Genomic DNA, 18,008 nt, shown 5'->3' with positions numbered 1-18,008 from the left:
ATGCAGAGGCAAAGGTGAGGAAAGGCCACCCCATGGCCATCCGAAGGGTGGCCACTCAGAGACGGTGATCGGAGGACTGGGCTGTCAGAGGAGACTCTTGCTATTTATATATAAGAATCTATAACTCCATACATGTACTTCATATGTAATTTAAAGCGATGAGGAGAACTCAAACTTGACCTTAGGAAGCATATCCCTGGTCCAACTCCTTCATATTAAAAAGATGATGTTGATGGGGTGCCTTGGTGGCCCAGTCAGTTAAATGTTTGCCTTCGAGTCCAGTCATGATCTCACAGCCCCACATCAGGCTCTCTGCTGTAAGCATGGAGCCTGCTTCGGATCCTCTGTCCCCTTCTCTCTGCCCCTGCCCCACTCACACTCTCTCTCTCAAAAAAAAAAAAAAAAATAAATAAATAAATTAAAAAATAAATAAATAAATAAATAAATAAAGTTTTAAAAAATAAATTAAAAAAAAAAAAAGAGGATGTTGAGCCTAGGGTGTTAGACATGTCCAGATCACTCACCTAGTAAGTGGAGGGAAAGGTAGGAACAGAGTCGTTGCTTTTTCTCTTCACCTCCCCACAGTACTTCCCAGAAGGTGTGTGTTCTAACGTCTGTCCTCAGAGGACCTGACACACCTGCTGTTGGGGGCGAGGGGGTGGGGTGGGGAGCAGCACCACCTAACACTGAGATGGGAGTCGTGTCTTCTTTGAGGGGGAGTCGGTGGCGACAAGTGGGGAAATGAGCCATCAGGCAGTAATTGTCCAGCTGTGCAGCAGTGTGTTGGATGGACCTGACCGCTTCTGCACTCACAGCATGCATGCGAGAGAAGTATCACCATTCCCATTTTACAGAACGCTGAGGCTCAGAGGGGCGGAGAGGCAGAGTCAGATTCAAATGAGCCCTTTCTCACACCAGAGCCTGTGCTCCCTTCACTATACTTTCTGCCTTGTTAGTGCTCCCTAAAACAGGGTCATCCACTCTGGTGGACTGCCTCCCTCCTCCTGGGGATCTGATGGCTGGGAAGGCACTCTTTAGTGCTGAGTATGGGAACCCAGGGTCCTCCGCATTCAGGAGCCCCAGAGGGCTGCAGTCCTGCTGGGACAGCCTGGCCCTGGGCAAACAATGGTTTTCTTTCTCCCAGCCAGGTCACGTGTCCACATAGCACAGTATTAAGAGCAGCCAGGACCCTAGGGCCAGGCAGTCTGAGTCACATCCTCATTCTGTCGCTTGGGGCTGGATGACCTTGGCCTCTCTGTGTGTCCGTTTCCCATCTCACATGTGAAGGGAGAACACTGGACAATGTAAACCATGTAAAGGACTTGGCATGCCTGGCACCCAATAAATGTATAACAAATGTTAGCTGTGTGTCTCTGTCTGTATCCAAGAGGCTTCTCCTGGTTGCATAAGCTTACCCGGAACTCTTGGGTGTGGCAGACAACTGGGGTTCATATTTGACATGGCAGAGAATCCATGGGATCCATGGGAGCTGACACTACTCTGTGCTCTGAGAGCCTCTTGGTACTTCCAGAGCATCCCCCGTCCAGCGACCGGTGGGCATGAAGACCATTCCTGGGGCTGCCCCATCTTCCTTTTCCTCCATGCCACAGTCCACCCCTGTGTCTCCTTCCCTTCTCCTCCCATGAGTGGGCACTACCCAGGCTCCCGTTATGTTTTTCTCTGTGCAGGTGACTCTTGAGTCCATGTCTCCTTTCTCTCTTTTTTTTTTTTTAATATATACTTTTATTTGTATTTCTCTATACTTCTCTTCCTCTTCCCTGACCCTGGAAGGGCACTGGATGAAGAGGGAAAGAAAAGACCATGATACCTTATCCAATGCAGATCACCAAGCCACATCTCAGACCACTTGGAGATTGAAAATTTTTTTAATTTTTTAAAATTCAAAGTTTATTATTTATTTTGATAGAAAGAGAGCACAAGTAGGAAAGGGGCAGAGAGAGAGGGGGAGAGAGAGAGAATCCCAAGCAGGCTTCTCACTCTCAGCACAGAGACTGATGCGGGTCTTGAACTCACAAACCATGAGATCATGACCTGAGCTGAAATCAAGAGTCAGACACTTAACCAACTGAGCCACCCAGGCACCCCCCAAATTTTTAAAGTTTATTTATATATTTTTGAGAGACAGAGCATGAGCAGGGGAAGGGCAGAGAGAGAGAGAGGGAGAGAGAGAATCCCAAGCAGGCTTCATGGCTCCACACTGTCATTGCAGAGCCCAACGGAGGGCTCGCCGTGTCTCTTTTCTCATTCCACCTTTCCAGCCACCAGCTGGGTGTGTCCCTCTGAGGTGCCCAAGACTCGCCTCATGTCCGGCAACAAACTGTACCTTGAGGCTGCTTCCTTTCCCCGGCTCCCTGCTTCTGTTCACTGCACTGTTATCTTCCAGACAGTGAGGCTAGACAGACATCTCTTAGGCTCTTCTTCCTCACTCCCTGTACCCAGTGAGCTTCATGTCATGCCTGGCCTTGCTCTGTGACATTCTTCCTCTTGCATCTGCTCCTTTCTTTCCATTCCCCCCATGCCAGCTTCTGTCACCTTCATCTAACCTAGCATTAGTTTCCAGGTGGGTCTCTTTTCTGCCAACTCCTTCTGCCTGCACTCTGTCAGACCTTAAAGCTGTAGCCAGCCCATACCTTCCAGTGTTCCCCTGGTGCTTCCTGGACCCAGCTCAGTCTCACCTATGGTCACAACCCAAACACCCCTCCCAGTCTGGCCTCCTGTAGCTCCTTCATGCGACCCTTCCAGATGTCTGGATGTTAGTCCCTGGAGCACTTTCTCTAGAATGTTCACACACTTTTGAGGTAGTTGTTATTGACTAAAATAGCAACAGGAGCGCCTGGGTGGCTCAGTTGGTTAAGCATCTGACTCTTGGTTTTGGCTCAGGTCATGGTCTCACAGTTCATGATCTCAGGTCATGATCTCACGGCTGACAGCACAGAGTCTGCTTGGGATTCTGTCTCCCTCTCCCTCTGCCCCTCCCCTACTTGCTGTCTATCTCTCTTTCAAGAATAAATAAAAATAAACTTTAAACAATTTTAAAAATAAATTAAATAGCAACAAAATTTGTCTCTCATGTGTCTATTCAACATTTGTTGAACGACTGCAATAGACCAGACTTCACAGTTTCAGAAAGGTGTAAACCTGGTGTCTTTCCCTTTGAGAGGGCACAGTACCTCTGAAGAGACAACATACACACATATTCAAACCCACACGCACACACAAATGCGCTGGGCAAGGCAGCATAGCTCAGTGCCAGATGGCACCTGTGGTCACTAAGGACTGGAGCACTGGGGGGAGATTTAACAGAGAAGGTGAACCTTGACCCAGACCTAGAACAGATCCATGGAGAGGAATCCTTGTCCCTCATGGTCAGAGGAATGGTATGAAAACAATGTCAGAGGCAGTGTGCACGGAGTGTTTGTTAGCATGTAAGAGACTGGCTTGGCTAAAGGAACGCACAAGGAGGAGGTCAGTGAGTTCTAAGGCTGGGAAGGAGCTAGGAACAGAGGGGAGGGGAGACGCTTTGTTGTTGTGGGAAAGATGTCTTCTTCTCAGGCACAACTTCTAAGAGTACTTGAACTTCTCTGGGGGCTGATTGCAAATGGATTCAACCTCATTTGCATGTTTTTGCAACGTGATACATCGTGCAAACAGCATAAAATCAGAAAGAAACTCTAATGTCCAGAGGGTATATTTCTGGTATCTACTTTTAAAATGAACTAAATCTTTTCCAGGAAAATCTTAAACGGCTAAGAGATAGCATCACCCGAAGACAGAGAGAGAAGCAAAAATCAGGAAAGCAGGCAGGTATGTAGCTCCTTGGGGGTGCCGCACTGTGGGATACTGCTGTGATCTGTTGTTCCTGACCCTCCTTTCTGCTGCGGCCTGAGTGGGCAGAGAGCTTGCCCAGTGCCTGTCACCCTGTTTACAGATCTGGGTCTCCCAGATCTGTGAGGTTCTTGGGGACAATGACTTTGTCTTGTTTATTCTGCATACCTAGGACCTGGCACAGAAGACTTGTTAGCAAATGAATAAATGGACTGACCTCTGCATCCCTTCATCCTCTCACTCAAAGAGGATGATCAAACTTTCTCCCCAAGCATCTGACTCTCCCCTTAGCATTTAGGAAGACATGTTTTTTATTTTGTTTTTGTTTTTGCTTTTGTTTGTTAGTTTTCAAGGTAGAGAGGGAGAAAGGGGGGGAAGAGAGGCAGAGAGAGAGAGAGAGACAGAGACAGAGAGAATCCTAGGTAGGCTCCACATTCCATGCTGAGCCTGACACAGGGCTTGATCCCATGACCCTGGGATCATGACCTGAGCAGAAATCAAGAGTTGGATGCTCAAACGACTGAGCCACCCAGGTGCCCCAGGAAGACATGTTTTTTGAGCAGAGAAAGGAGAAAATCTCATTCACATAGTATCTGTTTTTCACTGAAGCAGGGAACTGTGTCATTGGTGTCTATACCATACAATGATTCAGAAGCCAGGACTCCAGGTATAGCAGGGCTCCTGCCATGTGTAGTGGCAGTCCAATAGCAAGGCCATGCATTCTAGTGTTTACACTGAGGACCAGGCTTCTCGGCACCACTACCCTTGAGCGTTGATAGGCATTTGCCTATGTTGCATATTCCCACCGAAAGCCTCTGGCATGGTGGGTCTCTGTGATTTATTTTGGCCAGGGTTTATTAAGTGGAGCTGACAATAAAAGGCTTTCAGAGGCTCTGCAATCTTGAGTAGAGCCCCATTAAATAAAGGACTAAGCTTGTGCATGACGTCCATAGTCTGTCTCCAGCTGCCGCCAAGAGCCTGACTTCTCATGACCTTGGTCAAGCTGGTAACACCCCAGTCTTTAAAAAGGACATCTTCCTGCCGTAGGCCCCTTGCTCATGCCTGTTCTTTCTCACCTGCATGGAAACTACAGGACTGCAAGACCCAGCCCATCAGCCCCTGCTCAGTGAGGCCTTCCTGGACCACTCAAGGCCATTGTACCCCTTCCTCATTTGAGCATTTGTAGAACCACTATCCCTCCCATTCATCTGGCACTTCTCTTTTGCTGCCTCTGATTGCTATGACTTCATTCCTTTATTCAAACCATCAGCAATTCCCCGAGGTTCTGTCTCCAAAATGCATCTTAGATCTGATCATTTCTGACCATCTCCCATGCCACAGCTGCAGGCAAGCGAACATCATCTCTTCCTGGATGAATGCAAGAGCCTCTTCCATTGTCTCCCTGTGTCCAGTCTTACTTCTCTACAGTTAATCCTCCAAAGTGCAGCCAATCACCTTTTAAAAATAAGAAATCAGATGGTGCCAGTCACTTGCTCAAAACCCTCAGGGGCTCTTGTCCTACCCAGAGTAAAATCACACTCCTCACTGTGGTCTGAGAGTCCCTACATGGTCTCACCTCTGACCTCTGAGCTCACCTTTACTTTCCCCCTCAACCCCGAGTTCTAGTACCAAAGGACTCCCTTTTTTTGCTCTAACAAATCAAGAGCAGCCCTCCCCAGGGCCTTGGCACTTGTCCTCCCTCCACTTTTCACACATCTTTACTGACTTGTCCTTTCATCCTTCAGAGTTTGGCTGTAAATTCTCCTCCTCAGAGAGGCCTTCTCTGCGTTCTCTCCAGAGTAGCTTTGCTTACCTTCTTTTCACATCACACACACTGGAATTATCTTATGTTTCTGTTCCGTATTTTCTGGCCCATCCTCCCACTGCCTCCTATTGCAAGCTCCATGGGGGCAAAAGTTTGTATGTTTTGTGCTCTGCTGAATCCCCCGCATGTAAGACAGTACATTGATTGGGCTCAAGAAATCTCCGTTGGAATGGTCGATTTCAGGAAAATTTTTGGTAACATCATTCATTCACTCTACAAATACTTAATTGAGCACCAGGCTCTTTGCCAGATACAGAGACCCATAAGGCCTGATCTTCACCATCTAGTAGCTTACGAATTAGTCTTTTATTTGTGTAGGTCTGATTTTCCCAGCTAGAGCCTGCCCTACAATCTCTAGCACAGTGTTTTGCATATGGTACTAGCTTAGTGAATATTAATGATTTTGACTGTTTGGGAAAAGAGGCATAAAGAGGTTATAACCATGGCAGAAGGGCAGGTATCTGCTTGGGTGACTAGATTTTAAATGTATGCTTTCACTACCCAAGCTCACACTTGTCTGCCCTCCTGGCTGAAGGGAAGGGAAAGGAGAGTAGGCAAAAAATCTGGTTCAAGATCTGCATGGTCATCTTAGGGTCAGACAATAGGTTCTAGGTGGTAAAAGGGATGAGGTGCTTTTTAAAACTAGAGCACATGAACCCAAAGATAGAAGCCTCTTGATTAAATGAAACATTTCACGCTTTTACACATAGGCAGCCTCAAGAAAGTTGTGATTTGGTGGTACATGAGGTGTTTGAAGGCCAGGGTGTCGCTGTGTTGAAGTCATGAGTGCTGGGCAGCTGGGCTCCAGAATTGAACCCACTGGGTGTCATGACAACTCTACCATCCAATCAATGGAGATATTGAAGCAAGACATACACATGTTGAGGAGTAAAGGGGTACAGGCATCGGCCCTGAGGCCGTCAGGGTTGGGGTCAAGTTCCTAGCCACTGCTCACCCCTAACTAGCTGGGAACCACGGACAAGATAAGTCACCCAACTGAGCCTCAGTCCTCAGCTGCAAAGTGACACAAATAAAAGTGCCTACCCTATTAGGGTTGCTGTGAGGATTGAACCAGTTAAGTTCTGGCTGGGACCTCGCACAGTGCCTGGCACATGGAAGCACTTTAAAAACCACCCATACAGCAGCTGGTGACCTCTCGGGCAGGACCACCCAGGGTGCATGTGCTGGGCTGGGACTTGCCATCCAGGATCCAGAGCTGAAATCCTGGGTTTAGAAATGTTTTCCAAAGTTCACCCAAAGCTAATCAGACTCTGGACAAGTGATACCCACCAGTGTTTATGCTCTGCACTGGAGTGGTCAATGTCTACATTTTTTCAAAGGAGCATGGTTAAATGCCCTCCCTACCCTTACCCTCTACTCTTCAAGAAGCAGGCCCTCTGACTAGGAATTTTATGGGGGGGAATGTTAAGTACTTTTCCTTTTTTTTTTTTTATTTTGAGAGAGAGAGACAGAGAGAGAGAGAGACAGAGAGAGAGAGACAGAGAGAGAGAGAAAGAGAGAGAATGAGTGGGGAGGAGCAGAGAGAGGCAGAGAGAGAGAATCCCAAGCAGGCTCTGCACCCCAGGGCTCAAACTCATGAACCACAAGATCATATCGTGAGCTGAAATGAAGAGTCAGCCACTTAACTGACTGAGCCACCCAGGCACCCCAGTGTTTTTACTTTTTACATTAGGAGCTTTAATGTCGTAACTATCAAAAGATTAAATTATATATAATCTGACATGAAACAAGAATGCCTGGGGACCACCATAGAGAGAAAGTTCTACTCATCAGCCCCAGGACATTTTTCCTAATGTTTATTTATTTATTTTTTGAGAGAGAGAAAGAGCGAGCACGAGTTGGGGAGGGGCAGAGAGAGAGGGAGCCAGAGAATCCCAAGCAGGTTCTGCCCTGTCAGCACAGAGCCTGATGCGGGGCTTGAACTTATGAGCTGTAAGATCATGACCTGAGCCAAAATCAAGAGTCAGATGCTTAACTGACTGAGCCACCCAGACACCCCCATTTTTGTTTTTTATTGTGGTAAAATACACATAACATAAAATTTATCATTGGACCTGAATGTACAACTGAGTGGCGTTAAATACATCCACAATATCATGCAACCATTACCACAATCCATTTCTAGAATTTTTTCTTCCCCAACAAAGATTTGAGAGCAAATAGCTGATGTGGGACATGATCCCAGGGACACAGTGGGAGTGGGGAAGTGAGAGAGGGAAGGAAAAGTGGCCAGCAAAGTACAGTCACCACTGTAGAGATGGAACTTTATGTCCCCGGAGACTCTGGCGGTCAGTGGAGAACACTATGGAAGAGTGATCCCTCCCGAGGGGCCAGAGAGCTGACCATTTCTTCCCCAGCTCCCATGTCTGGGTGAGGCCTGTTGGGGGAAGGGTGCTTGTAAACCAGTTAGCAGAGAAAGCCTCAGGTAGTCTGGGAGTGGGGCCCTGTACTACATAGTGAGGCCCAAGGGCATCAGAGCATCTTCCGAAGAGTGGGCATCTTTATGGTTGACTAAATATAGCATATTATTTAACTCCATAAAACTCGATTGTATATTTAATGACGTACTAACCTGTAATTACCCATTTCACACTGAGTAGCCTCAGTGCTGCTGTATGTGTGCTTGTGGGAGTAGAGGTTTGGCACTTGGGGAGGTAGATTCAGATTGGGACAGTGTTTAGGGCAACCTACTCTTTGACCATCGCAACTCCTTTAAAAAAAAAAAATCTGTTTTCCACATTGAGCTTCTGTTTTCAACAGAGGAAAGAACTCTGCTTCCAAAAAAAGGAAAAGAAAAGAAAAAGAAAAAGCATTTGGAACCCATTGATACAGAGTAACATCAATCTGTAGGAAAATTAGGGTTGACAAATGACATCTCTGTTTAAAGGACCTTTTCTAGGAATGAAGCCCATTCTAAACATAAGGGCTGACTATTTATTTAGAAATCTCACTTGCCTTAGAAAAGAGAAACGATGATTATTTTGCTTTAATTTGGGTTATAACACCAAGGGTAATTAAAAAGTAAGATTCTGTTCATAATAACTCACTGGTCTTTCTTCAGCTTCGGGGAGTTGTTTTGTTCTTGCTGAGATGGTTCAGAACATTGATAGTGTAGGAAATCAGAGGAGCTGGTGTAGCCCGTGACTTGTAAAACACCCTAACAGAAGGCAGTCAATATTTGTGTTCTGGGTGTGTCTGGGGCTAGTCTGGGGCAGGACAGAGAGGAGCAGGCAGGGTGCCAGGAAACCTGAGTCCCAATCCCCACTTCGTCACTGAATCACTTTGTGATCCAAGACTTTAACCACTCTATGCCTCAGTTTCCTCATCCATGGTTTTACCTGACTAATCAACTTCATGGAGAAGGAAGGAAGTTCAAAGGAGGTATAATGACCCACGTGGACACGCTTTGGGGAAAGTACTGTGCGATCTAATGATGATTACTATTCCCAGCATTGTTCCTTTCTTCCAAGAATATCAGGATTTTGTAGACTCACTCTACTTGATTTTTTGAACTTTTGACTCCCAATTTTTTTTCATGTGTTTTTTATTTTCCTTCCTCATAGAACCAGTTGAGGGTAGAAAATTGACTCACTGAAGTGAGTTAAGCAGACAGGAACCTCCCTTTAAAAGAGTGTTGTTTAAAAAAAAAAAAAAAAACTAGGTCAAAGCTGAGGGGGAAAACAAAAGCATTACACCTGTTTGGGCTCTGAGACCAACTGTGGGCCCACGCCCACATGCAGGTACGGCTGGTCTCTGCCCAAGTAGTTGCGGGCTCGGGTAGCTGCTTGCACTGCTCAGTTGTCACTAGGAGAGCCTGAGGGTGTGAGAAAGGTCTGTGCTACACAGGGACCCAGAAAGGTGGTTTAATACTAGGACCAAACAGTGCCCTTGGAGCCAGTCTCTAGTGTGAGGCACTTGTGGCATCTAGTAAACCACAGTCCAACCTTTTTTTTTTTTTTTTTTTTTTTTTAAAGCTTATTTATTTTGAGAGAGAGAGAAAGTGAGCAAGCCAGCGAGGGGCAGAGGGAGAGGGAGAGAAAATCCCAAGCAGGCTCCATGCTGTCAGAACAGAGCCTGATGCAGGGCTCGAATCCATGAACCGTGAGATCATGACCTGAGCTGAAACCAAGAGTCAGATGCTTAGCCAACTGAGCCACCCAGTCCAACTTTAACATCTTCTGTGTGCTTACCATACACTCAGTCTACCCTGCCCTTGAACTTCTTTCCTCCTGTTGTGGTTTACCCATTCGCCCTTCTCAGCGGACTCTGGCTTTGGCAAGCGGAGCCACCTCTGGTCCTGGACTCCCTGAACTTCTCGCCACACCCACCCCATAGAAGAGGAGAGTCAGAGGAGGAAGTGGTGCTGTTAAGATGGGAGCACGTGGCCCAACAGTACACGGAACTTTCACCTCTTCCAGAGGCCCTGCCCCTGGGCTTGGGAATGTTCCAGGCATCAAGGGAGCCCTGTGTCAGGAGCTCACCTGGTGTTTGCACTTCCCTGGGGAGAAAGTGGGTATGGACACCCACAGATATTTTGTTCTGCTTGTCAGCAGGGGTTGTTTTCTGCTCAGGAACCCCGGGGATGGAAATCTAGGGAGGACTAAAGACCCAACTACTGGGCAGGGCTAAGTCAGGAAAGAGACCAGTTTAATGCTGCACAGGGCAAAGGCATCATTTCTTAAGTCTGTGGTGTCCAAAACCACTGATCAGCCTTGCAAGTCACAAAATCTTTCATGGGGCTGATGGACCTCCTTTCATTACCAGTCTGGGTCACTTCTGTCAGTTACAGACCATGCACCCAGCATCCATCATTTATTGAGGGATTCAGGGGCAGTATGAGTAGTGGTTAAGCACCTGGACTCCGGAGCCTGGGTTCAAATCCCAGCTGTCTCACTTGTCAGCTGTGTGCCGGGGGAATGCTACTTCACTTCTCTGTAATAGTTTCTGTTGGGAATGAAGATAATAGTATTTATTCCATGGGTGTTGGGAAGCTTGTGGAACCCCACTTGGTGCACAGGATAACCAGTTATTAGAATCAACAGCACTCGCGAGTCTGCCGTGTGAGAGGGAAGTAATGCAGAGAGGTTGACTGGCTGACTTAAGTCCCAGAGCAGGGGAGTGGCAGAGCCCCAGACCTTTCCCTGATCTCAGGCTGTCTGCCTGACGTGGAGCATTTGTGCCTCCGTCCCTCTCGTCTGTCACCCACCGATGGCTACACAGGAGTCTGTGGAGTTTCAGTGCTGAGTTGAGCAGAGCCCCCTCCCCACTCCTACCCATCTCTCTTCCCCTCCCCTTCCCTCCTCTCCCTGCCAGGTTCAGGCCAGGGATGCAGGTGGAGCGGGAGCAGCCTGAGCAGTTTGGTGGGCTGTAGTCTGGTGCCTTGAAGATTTTCCCTCTTTCTTCTGATTCTAGACTTGGAGATCACGGTCCCAATTCGGCACTCACAGCACCTGCCAGGGAAAGTGGAGTTTGGAGTCTATGAGAGTGGCCCTAGGAAAAGCGTCTTCCCCCCAAGGACAGAGCTACGGCGAGGAGACTGGAAAACAGACAGTACCTCCAGCACCGCAAGTGAGCAAGGGGTAGGGGGTGTGTGTGGGGGGCGGTGTCTTCACATCTGCACTCCAGCTGGGGCCTTGGAACTTTGAGAACAGTCTCTGTTGTGAGCCCAGCAGATCCCAGCTGGAGCCTGATTTGGGTCTGGAGGTGTAAGACATGGGGAACATTTAGCCTGTGAAGTTTGCCTTTTCTTAGAGGGCCAAAGATCCTTTACTCTAATATCCCCTGAAGCCAGATTGCATACTACCTTATTACACTGTTCCTTTTACAAATAGAAAAACCTAGTAATAACACTAGTTAACATTTATTGATCGTTTACTGTATGCTAAGCCTCTTCTATAGATTCTCAGATTTAATTCTCACAGTAACTCTATGGGATAGGCACTACGACCTGTATTTACTGAGAAGGAAACTGGAGTCTTAGTGCCTTGCCCTAGGTAAGATAGCTAATAAGTGGTGGTGTCAGGATTTGAGCTCAGGCAGTCTGGATCCAGGGCCCAGACTATTTTTTCTGCTTCCTCAACCGTGGTAAGGGGAAGGAAAGAGCATGAAGTCAGAAACATTAGAAAACGATGGACTCAAATTTGAGAATTCCAACTTTATAGATGAGTTGAGGATCTAGTTAGGAAATGTGGAAGACATTTTGGCTTGAGAGCTTGATAGAGTCTGATTGCAACAGACAGTACCCGCTGAGGTACACGCAGGAGGTGGGGGGCTTTGTTTCCGTATCCAGGGCGGTGTTAGCTGACTTCGGATACACCGGCTTCACAAGCAGAATAGATGGAGTTTCTTTTCTTTCACACATTTTAGTGTTATCAAAACAGCTAGGAGAGCCATGAAAGAGTGGGAGACTTGGCTGAATTTTAGGACTCGTGTCTCCTTAAATGTCAGGCAGAGAGCCCTCAGGAAGGTCATCTAAACCCAGGGGTTAATCTTTTCTGCATCACAAACCCGTTTGAGAATCTGATGTGTGCTCTGGATGTGGTTCCCAGAAAAATGCACGTGTATGTGTACATACATAGACATACAATTTTTCCCGTCCATGGACTTAGGTCAACAACCCTGCACTAGTCTCGCTTCTGACTTTATAGATGGGGTATTTATGATCCAGAGAAGGAAAGGGTTTTATGCAAGGTCACCTGGCCAGTGAAGGAAAGGTGGGAGTAGGCCCTGCTCTTCTCTCGGTTCAACATTCCTGCCACCACTACCTGTTGAAACAGACCCAAAGCCTGTCTCACGACCGACCTGTCTCACGGAAAGTCTAGACAGGGCAGAGAAAACTTCTCTTAAATAATGGGGGTGGTAATGTGTATTCAAAACCCTCTTGAGGCATTTTAGAGAATTCTGACAAGTTCAAAAATGGGAGAGATTTTCCCAGTGATCACAGGTGGCTGAGGAAACATGAGGCAGGTGGCAGTCTCTCGGATGTGTCGTGGAGGAGAGAAGTGGTATAGATCGTTTCAGGGTGAGGGCAGTGCGTTCCGGTGTGGAGAGGAGGGGAAATGTAACAAGACAAATGCAAAGCATTTATTTCGGGTTCAGATTAATTTCAGTGATTTTACGTGTGTGTTTTACCTTGAGGTGAAAACGGAAAACAATGGAAAGCATAAGCCCGATACGGGGCTTGAACACACGGATGCGAGATCATGACCCGAGTCAAAGTTGGACACTTAGCTGACTGAGCCACCCAGGCGCCCCTTTGTAATTGTGTTTTTAAAGCATGTAACGTGTGATAAGCTCTCAGTAAATGGTAGCTATACAGAAAAATAAATAAATAATAAATAAATAAATAAATAAATAGGTAATAAAAAGGTGAACCATTTCATTTTATGCTGAAAGAAAAAAACTAAACTCTAATAAAATGGTGTAAGATGGTAGCATTTTGAAGATCCCATATTCACAGCTTATGTATTGCTTCTACCATTAAAATTAAGGTATGTGCCAGAGTTCTGCATTTTATTTTAGCCCGAGAGAATCCACAGCCCAGCTAATTTTGTTCGTACCCTTCAGGCAGCGCGAGTAACCGATCCAGCACTCGGAGCCTCCTCAGTGTGAGCAGCGGGATGGAGGGGGACAATGAGGTGAGAGCTGGGGACTCCACTCCCATATGGCTTGTCCTACGGGGTCATTTCATTGCAGGAAATAGAAATCCAAGTGAAAGAAGCCGGACACACAGGTCACATATTACAGGATTCCATTTATGGGAAATATCCGGAATAGGTAGAATCAGAGAGACAGAACACAGATTGGTGGATACCAGGGGCTGGGACGAGAGGCAAATGGGGAGTACGGTGTTTCCTTTTGGGGTGATGGAAATGTTTTGGGACTAGCTGGAGGCGGTAGTTGTGCAACAGTGTGCATGAACTAAATGCCACTGAATTGTTCACTTAAAAAAATTTTTTTTAAGTTTATTTACTTCTTCGGAGAGAGACAGAGACAGCGTGAGCATGGGAGGAACAGAGAGAGAGGAAGAAGAGAGAGAATCCCAAGCAGGCTCCACACCCTCAGCACAGAGCCTGACACGGGACTCGAACCCACGAAACCGTGAGATCGTGACCTGAGCCGAAACCAAGTCAGACGCTTAACTGACTGAATCACCCAGGCGCCCCAAATCGTTCACTTTAAAATGGCTAACTTTATTTTATATGAATTTCTCCTCAATAAAAAGAGGAAGGAAGGAAGGAAAGAAGGAAGGGAGGGAAGGAGGGAGAAAGGGAGGGAGAGAGAAATAGAAATTCGCTCTGACTAGTTAAGCCATAAAGGGCATGTGTGAGAAGGAGCTGGATGAATGCCAGGGAATCCAGGGGTAGAAATCCCATCTTGGGGCCAGGATCAGAAGCAGTGAGAAATGCCGGAGCCAAGGCCAGTGCTCCATGTTTCCCCAGGGCCATATGCTCTCGTCTCTTTTCCCCTGGGTGGACCTGCTTTCTTGTCTCACTGTACCCTGACCTGTTCTCCTCCTATGCATGTATAGTGGCGAATAGTCCCTATAGTGGCGAAGAGTCCCAAAAGGCCTCTCAGGAGGGGATGAGCTGCTGCCTTAGACTGAAGCCCAATTTTGGTCAGGGTGTCTACCCCAATCCAGTGGCTGGGATGAGCAGGAGGTGTCACATGGGTCACTGCCAACCCGGGAGACCCTGAGATAGGGCCCTTGAGGTGGGCCAGCCCTCCAGTGCACAGCTTATATTCATTACCCCCTGACTGAGGGCCACTCAAGGCTCTGCTCTCCCGAAAAGGGACTTTGGTTTAAAAACAAAATTTCTCCGGCTCTACCTGGTTAAATAGAGCATGCTTCTCAAACTTTAAGATGCATAAGAACCTTAAGATCCCAGGCACCTGGGTGGCTCAGTCAGTTAAGTGTCTGACTCTTGGTTTCAGCTCAGATCTTGATCTCATGGTCCTAAGCTCAAGCCCCGTGTTGGGCTCCATGCTGCGCGTAAAGCCTACTTAAAAAAAATATTAATAATTACCTAGGATCTTGTTAACATGCAGGTTCTGACCAAGTGGGTCTGAGGAGGAGCTTGAGATCCAGCAGGTCTCACAAGCTCTCAGGTGATGCTAATTTGATGGTCCACAGAGGACGCTCTGAGTAACAAGGACCATTAATGAGAATTTGGGCCCCGTTGTCTCCTCAGTGACTCTAGGAATCGATAGAAAGCTGCCCTGGTGTTGTTGGTTTCACTCTTGTTCTTTTTTTTTTAAGTTTATTTATTTTGGTGTGGGGAGGGGCAGAGAGAGAAGAGCGAGAATCCCAAGCAGGCTCCACATGGTGAGCAGAGCCCGACATGGGGCTCAGTCTCACAGTCGCGAGGCCATGACTGAGCTGGAATCAGGAGTCCTACCCTGAGCCATGCAGGCGCCCCACTGGCCTCATTCCGTTTGTGAATAACCTTCAGCAAAGCCTGGGAGACTTTGGGCTCACCGGGCCCAACTATGGTGGTTGCTTAAAGAAACGTTCACCTTTCTTTATCATCTTTTTTCCTGTAGGATAATGAAGTCCCCGAGGTTACCAGAAGCCGCAGCCCATGCCCCCCACAAGTGGACGGAACACCTACTGTGCCCCTTGAGAGGCCCCCCAGGGTACCTCCAAGAGCTGCCTCACAGAGGTAAGGTTGATGCTGACAAGAAATGTGTCTCTCATTCTCTGAGTTCCCGTGGGAGGACAGTAGGATTTGGGGGCACCTAAGATGACCTAAGAATGCGTGCAGAGCTAACTGAAATGCCTAGTTTTGATGTGTTTTAATGTGGACTCTTTGCTAACTGATGCTCTATTCGAGGGCAAATACTTTAAGTAGCAATTGCAGTATTTCATCAATGAAGTACATTGGTAAACATCAACTTTTTTAGTAATTGTCATGTTTGGTTAAAATTCAGCTCCCTAATAGTAATTCCCTTGGCTGTTTTGTGGGGACAGTGCCTTTTGGGGGCCAGGAGATAAGAAAGACTGGGGGATGAAAATAAAGGTGGGAGACATGGCTCTAGCGCCACACTCTCTGGGAGCAGTGAACTTGGATGAATTATTTCACTTTCATGTAACTCAATTTCTTCATCTGTAAAATGGGGATAAGAGTAGAATGTCCTCACAGAGTCGTAAGAGTGGAGTTTTGGTCCATAGTAAGAGCTCAACAGAATGAGTGATTTTTCTTATTCGGGACAAGACTGAGCAGATGGAGATTTGGAGATGGGCATCAGGCAAAGGAGTCTGATGACTGTCTTTGTTTATAATGGTACTCAGGCCTCTGGTAGGAACTTTTTCAAGGTCTCATGGACAGAAAAAGTAGTCAAAGCTCACTTGTCTGCTCATGCAGAAAGGGGCCTGGGGAATGAAAGCCTAGGCTTGTTTTAGGCGTTTAATTCTTTGATGTCTAAAGTATAATGTGGGGGGAAAATGATTAAAAGGTGGAAGCTTTTTTTTCAACCAGGGTTGGTTTTTTTGTTGTTTCATATTGAAACTTTTAACTCAAATGAATCTCATCAGTGCGATTCGTTGAGAAAGTGCAACAAGGAGGCCTTTCTTCTGATTTTCTGGAAAGAAAAGCTGTCTCTGAGCTAGGCGTCTTTCCATTTCTCTCTTTGCTGCTTACCACTCTTACGTGTGCTCCCAGTAACATTCACATACTGACACTTGTTACACAGACCTCCTGTGATCGCAAACGGTGTCACATTCACTGGCATGTTTCCTTGGTATAGACCAGAGGTCACATAGTAGGATACTAATCCTGGGGGGACCTGTAGCGATAATCGAGTCCAGTTGCCTGAATTGGCATAATGTTCTGTTGCTTCAAAATCATGTAGTTGGTGACTGGGGAGGGGTGTTTACGGAGAATGATTATGGTAATAAATGCTAAACTGTACTGAGCGCTTACTATATACTGGATAGTATGTTAAACACAGTGAATGCAGGATCTCACTTAACTCCATCCACAACTCTAAGAGCTAGATATTTAGGATTATCCCATTATTCCAAGCACTGGGGCTTGGACTGGATTGAGACTTACCCTGTGTGGCAACCCTGGTTGTGCCTGACTCGAGGCCTCCAGTGTCTTAGTCATTTTGTGACACCTGTGCAAGAAAGTCGAGGTATCAGTAGGAGGAGATCCAAGACCTAAGGCCTGCTAATCCTGAAGATTGAGGAGTTTGGGGGCAGTTAACTAATTGCATCAAGATGAAAGGGTTGTCAAGCTTGAAAACTATAGCTGCAAGACTCTGTGGGATTTTGTTAATGGGAGAGAAAAAGAGAACAGCCAGGGAAACGGGTTCCAGAAATTAAAGGATAGAAATTGGGCTGCATTTAAATGTGTCAACAGAGATGGCAAATGAATTCTGGGGGGAGTCTGGAAGCATGTTGTGATAAAAATGGGAGCAAACAGGAGGAAAACACTTTTTACTAAAGAAATGGTATTTGCAAGGAAATCTGTAATTGATAGAGCCTGGCATTTGGGTGCCTTTTTGGTGTGAAGAAAGATTTGCAAATATGTGATTGTTTTGTAAGTATGTATGCAATTTGCATAATAAAACGAGGAGATGTTTGAGCAAATAATAAAGCAGGCCTGTCTGTCTCCTGAATGGCTTCCGTGCTCCACCCACTGACGGACAGGAGGGGAGGCCAACCTTGAGGGTCTCCTCTCCACTTCCAGATCTGGGAATCAGCAACTGTTCTTTGCCCATGTCTCCTGAGCCCCCCTCCCAAACAGCACTAGGGCTACAATGCCTGTCACCCCCTCCCAGTCCTGGTCCCTTCCTCTACTCACTCCACATGCCGTCCTCAGAGCTTGAGCTGGCAGTGAGGACTCCCGAGTCTCCACTTCCACCTGGGCCTTCTGTTTCCTACTCTCTGCTGGGGGCCCTCGACCCAGATGCCCCACGGATGTCTCAAACAGCCTGTGCAGAACTGAATTCATCCCATCTGCCATTCTCTGTCCCAAACTGCCTTCCTCTGGTGAGTTCCCAGCCTGAGATAAGGGCACCGTTCTCTCACTTCCCAGAGCACCAAACCTAGGCGTCATCCTCCAACCCTCCCTCCCTGACAGCTCCCACAGAGTGTGTCTCCAGACTCTGTCCATTCTGCTGCCCTTTCAGCTCTCGGATCCACCCCCTCTCCGTCTGCCAGGGCCTACATTCATCCTTGTAGACCCACACTCACCTCCCTCCTCCACGCTGCCGCCACATTGCACTTTAGATCACAAATTGCTGATGATGTCACTTCCTGGTGTAAAAGCCTTCCCACTGAATGCTGTGTTTTTTAGCACGCTGTGGCCCT

At 47.1% G+C, this 18,008-nt stretch overlaps 1 protein-coding gene across 1 annotated transcript in view; it reads left to right on the top strand.

Moving 5' to 3' along the window:
- Positions 1 to 18,008, top strand: part of PIK3AP1 (phosphoinositide-3-kinase adaptor protein 1) — a 117,870-nt gene that overhangs the window by 93,590 nt on the left and 6,272 nt on the right. The window contains exons 13-16 of the mRNA XM_042908657.1: positions 3,753 to 3,825; positions 11,105 to 11,260; positions 13,259 to 13,329; positions 15,236 to 15,354. Of these exons, the coding sequence (XP_042764591.1) occupies positions 3,753 to 3,825; positions 11,105 to 11,260; positions 13,259 to 13,329; positions 15,236 to 15,354 (419 nt within the window). The remainder of the gene's footprint in view (positions 1 to 3,752; positions 3,826 to 11,104; positions 11,261 to 13,258; positions 13,330 to 15,235; positions 15,355 to 18,008) is intronic.

Source organism: Panthera leo, chromosome D2, assembly GCF_018350215.1.
Source record: "Panthera leo isolate Ple1 chromosome D2, P.leo_Ple1_pat1.1, whole genome shotgun sequence".
Lineage (NCBI taxonomy): Eukaryota > Metazoa > Chordata > Mammalia > Carnivora > Felidae > Panthera > Panthera leo.
The sequence above is the reverse complement of the archived record's forward strand: the minus strand, read 5'-3'. Positions and strand labels throughout refer to the sequence as shown.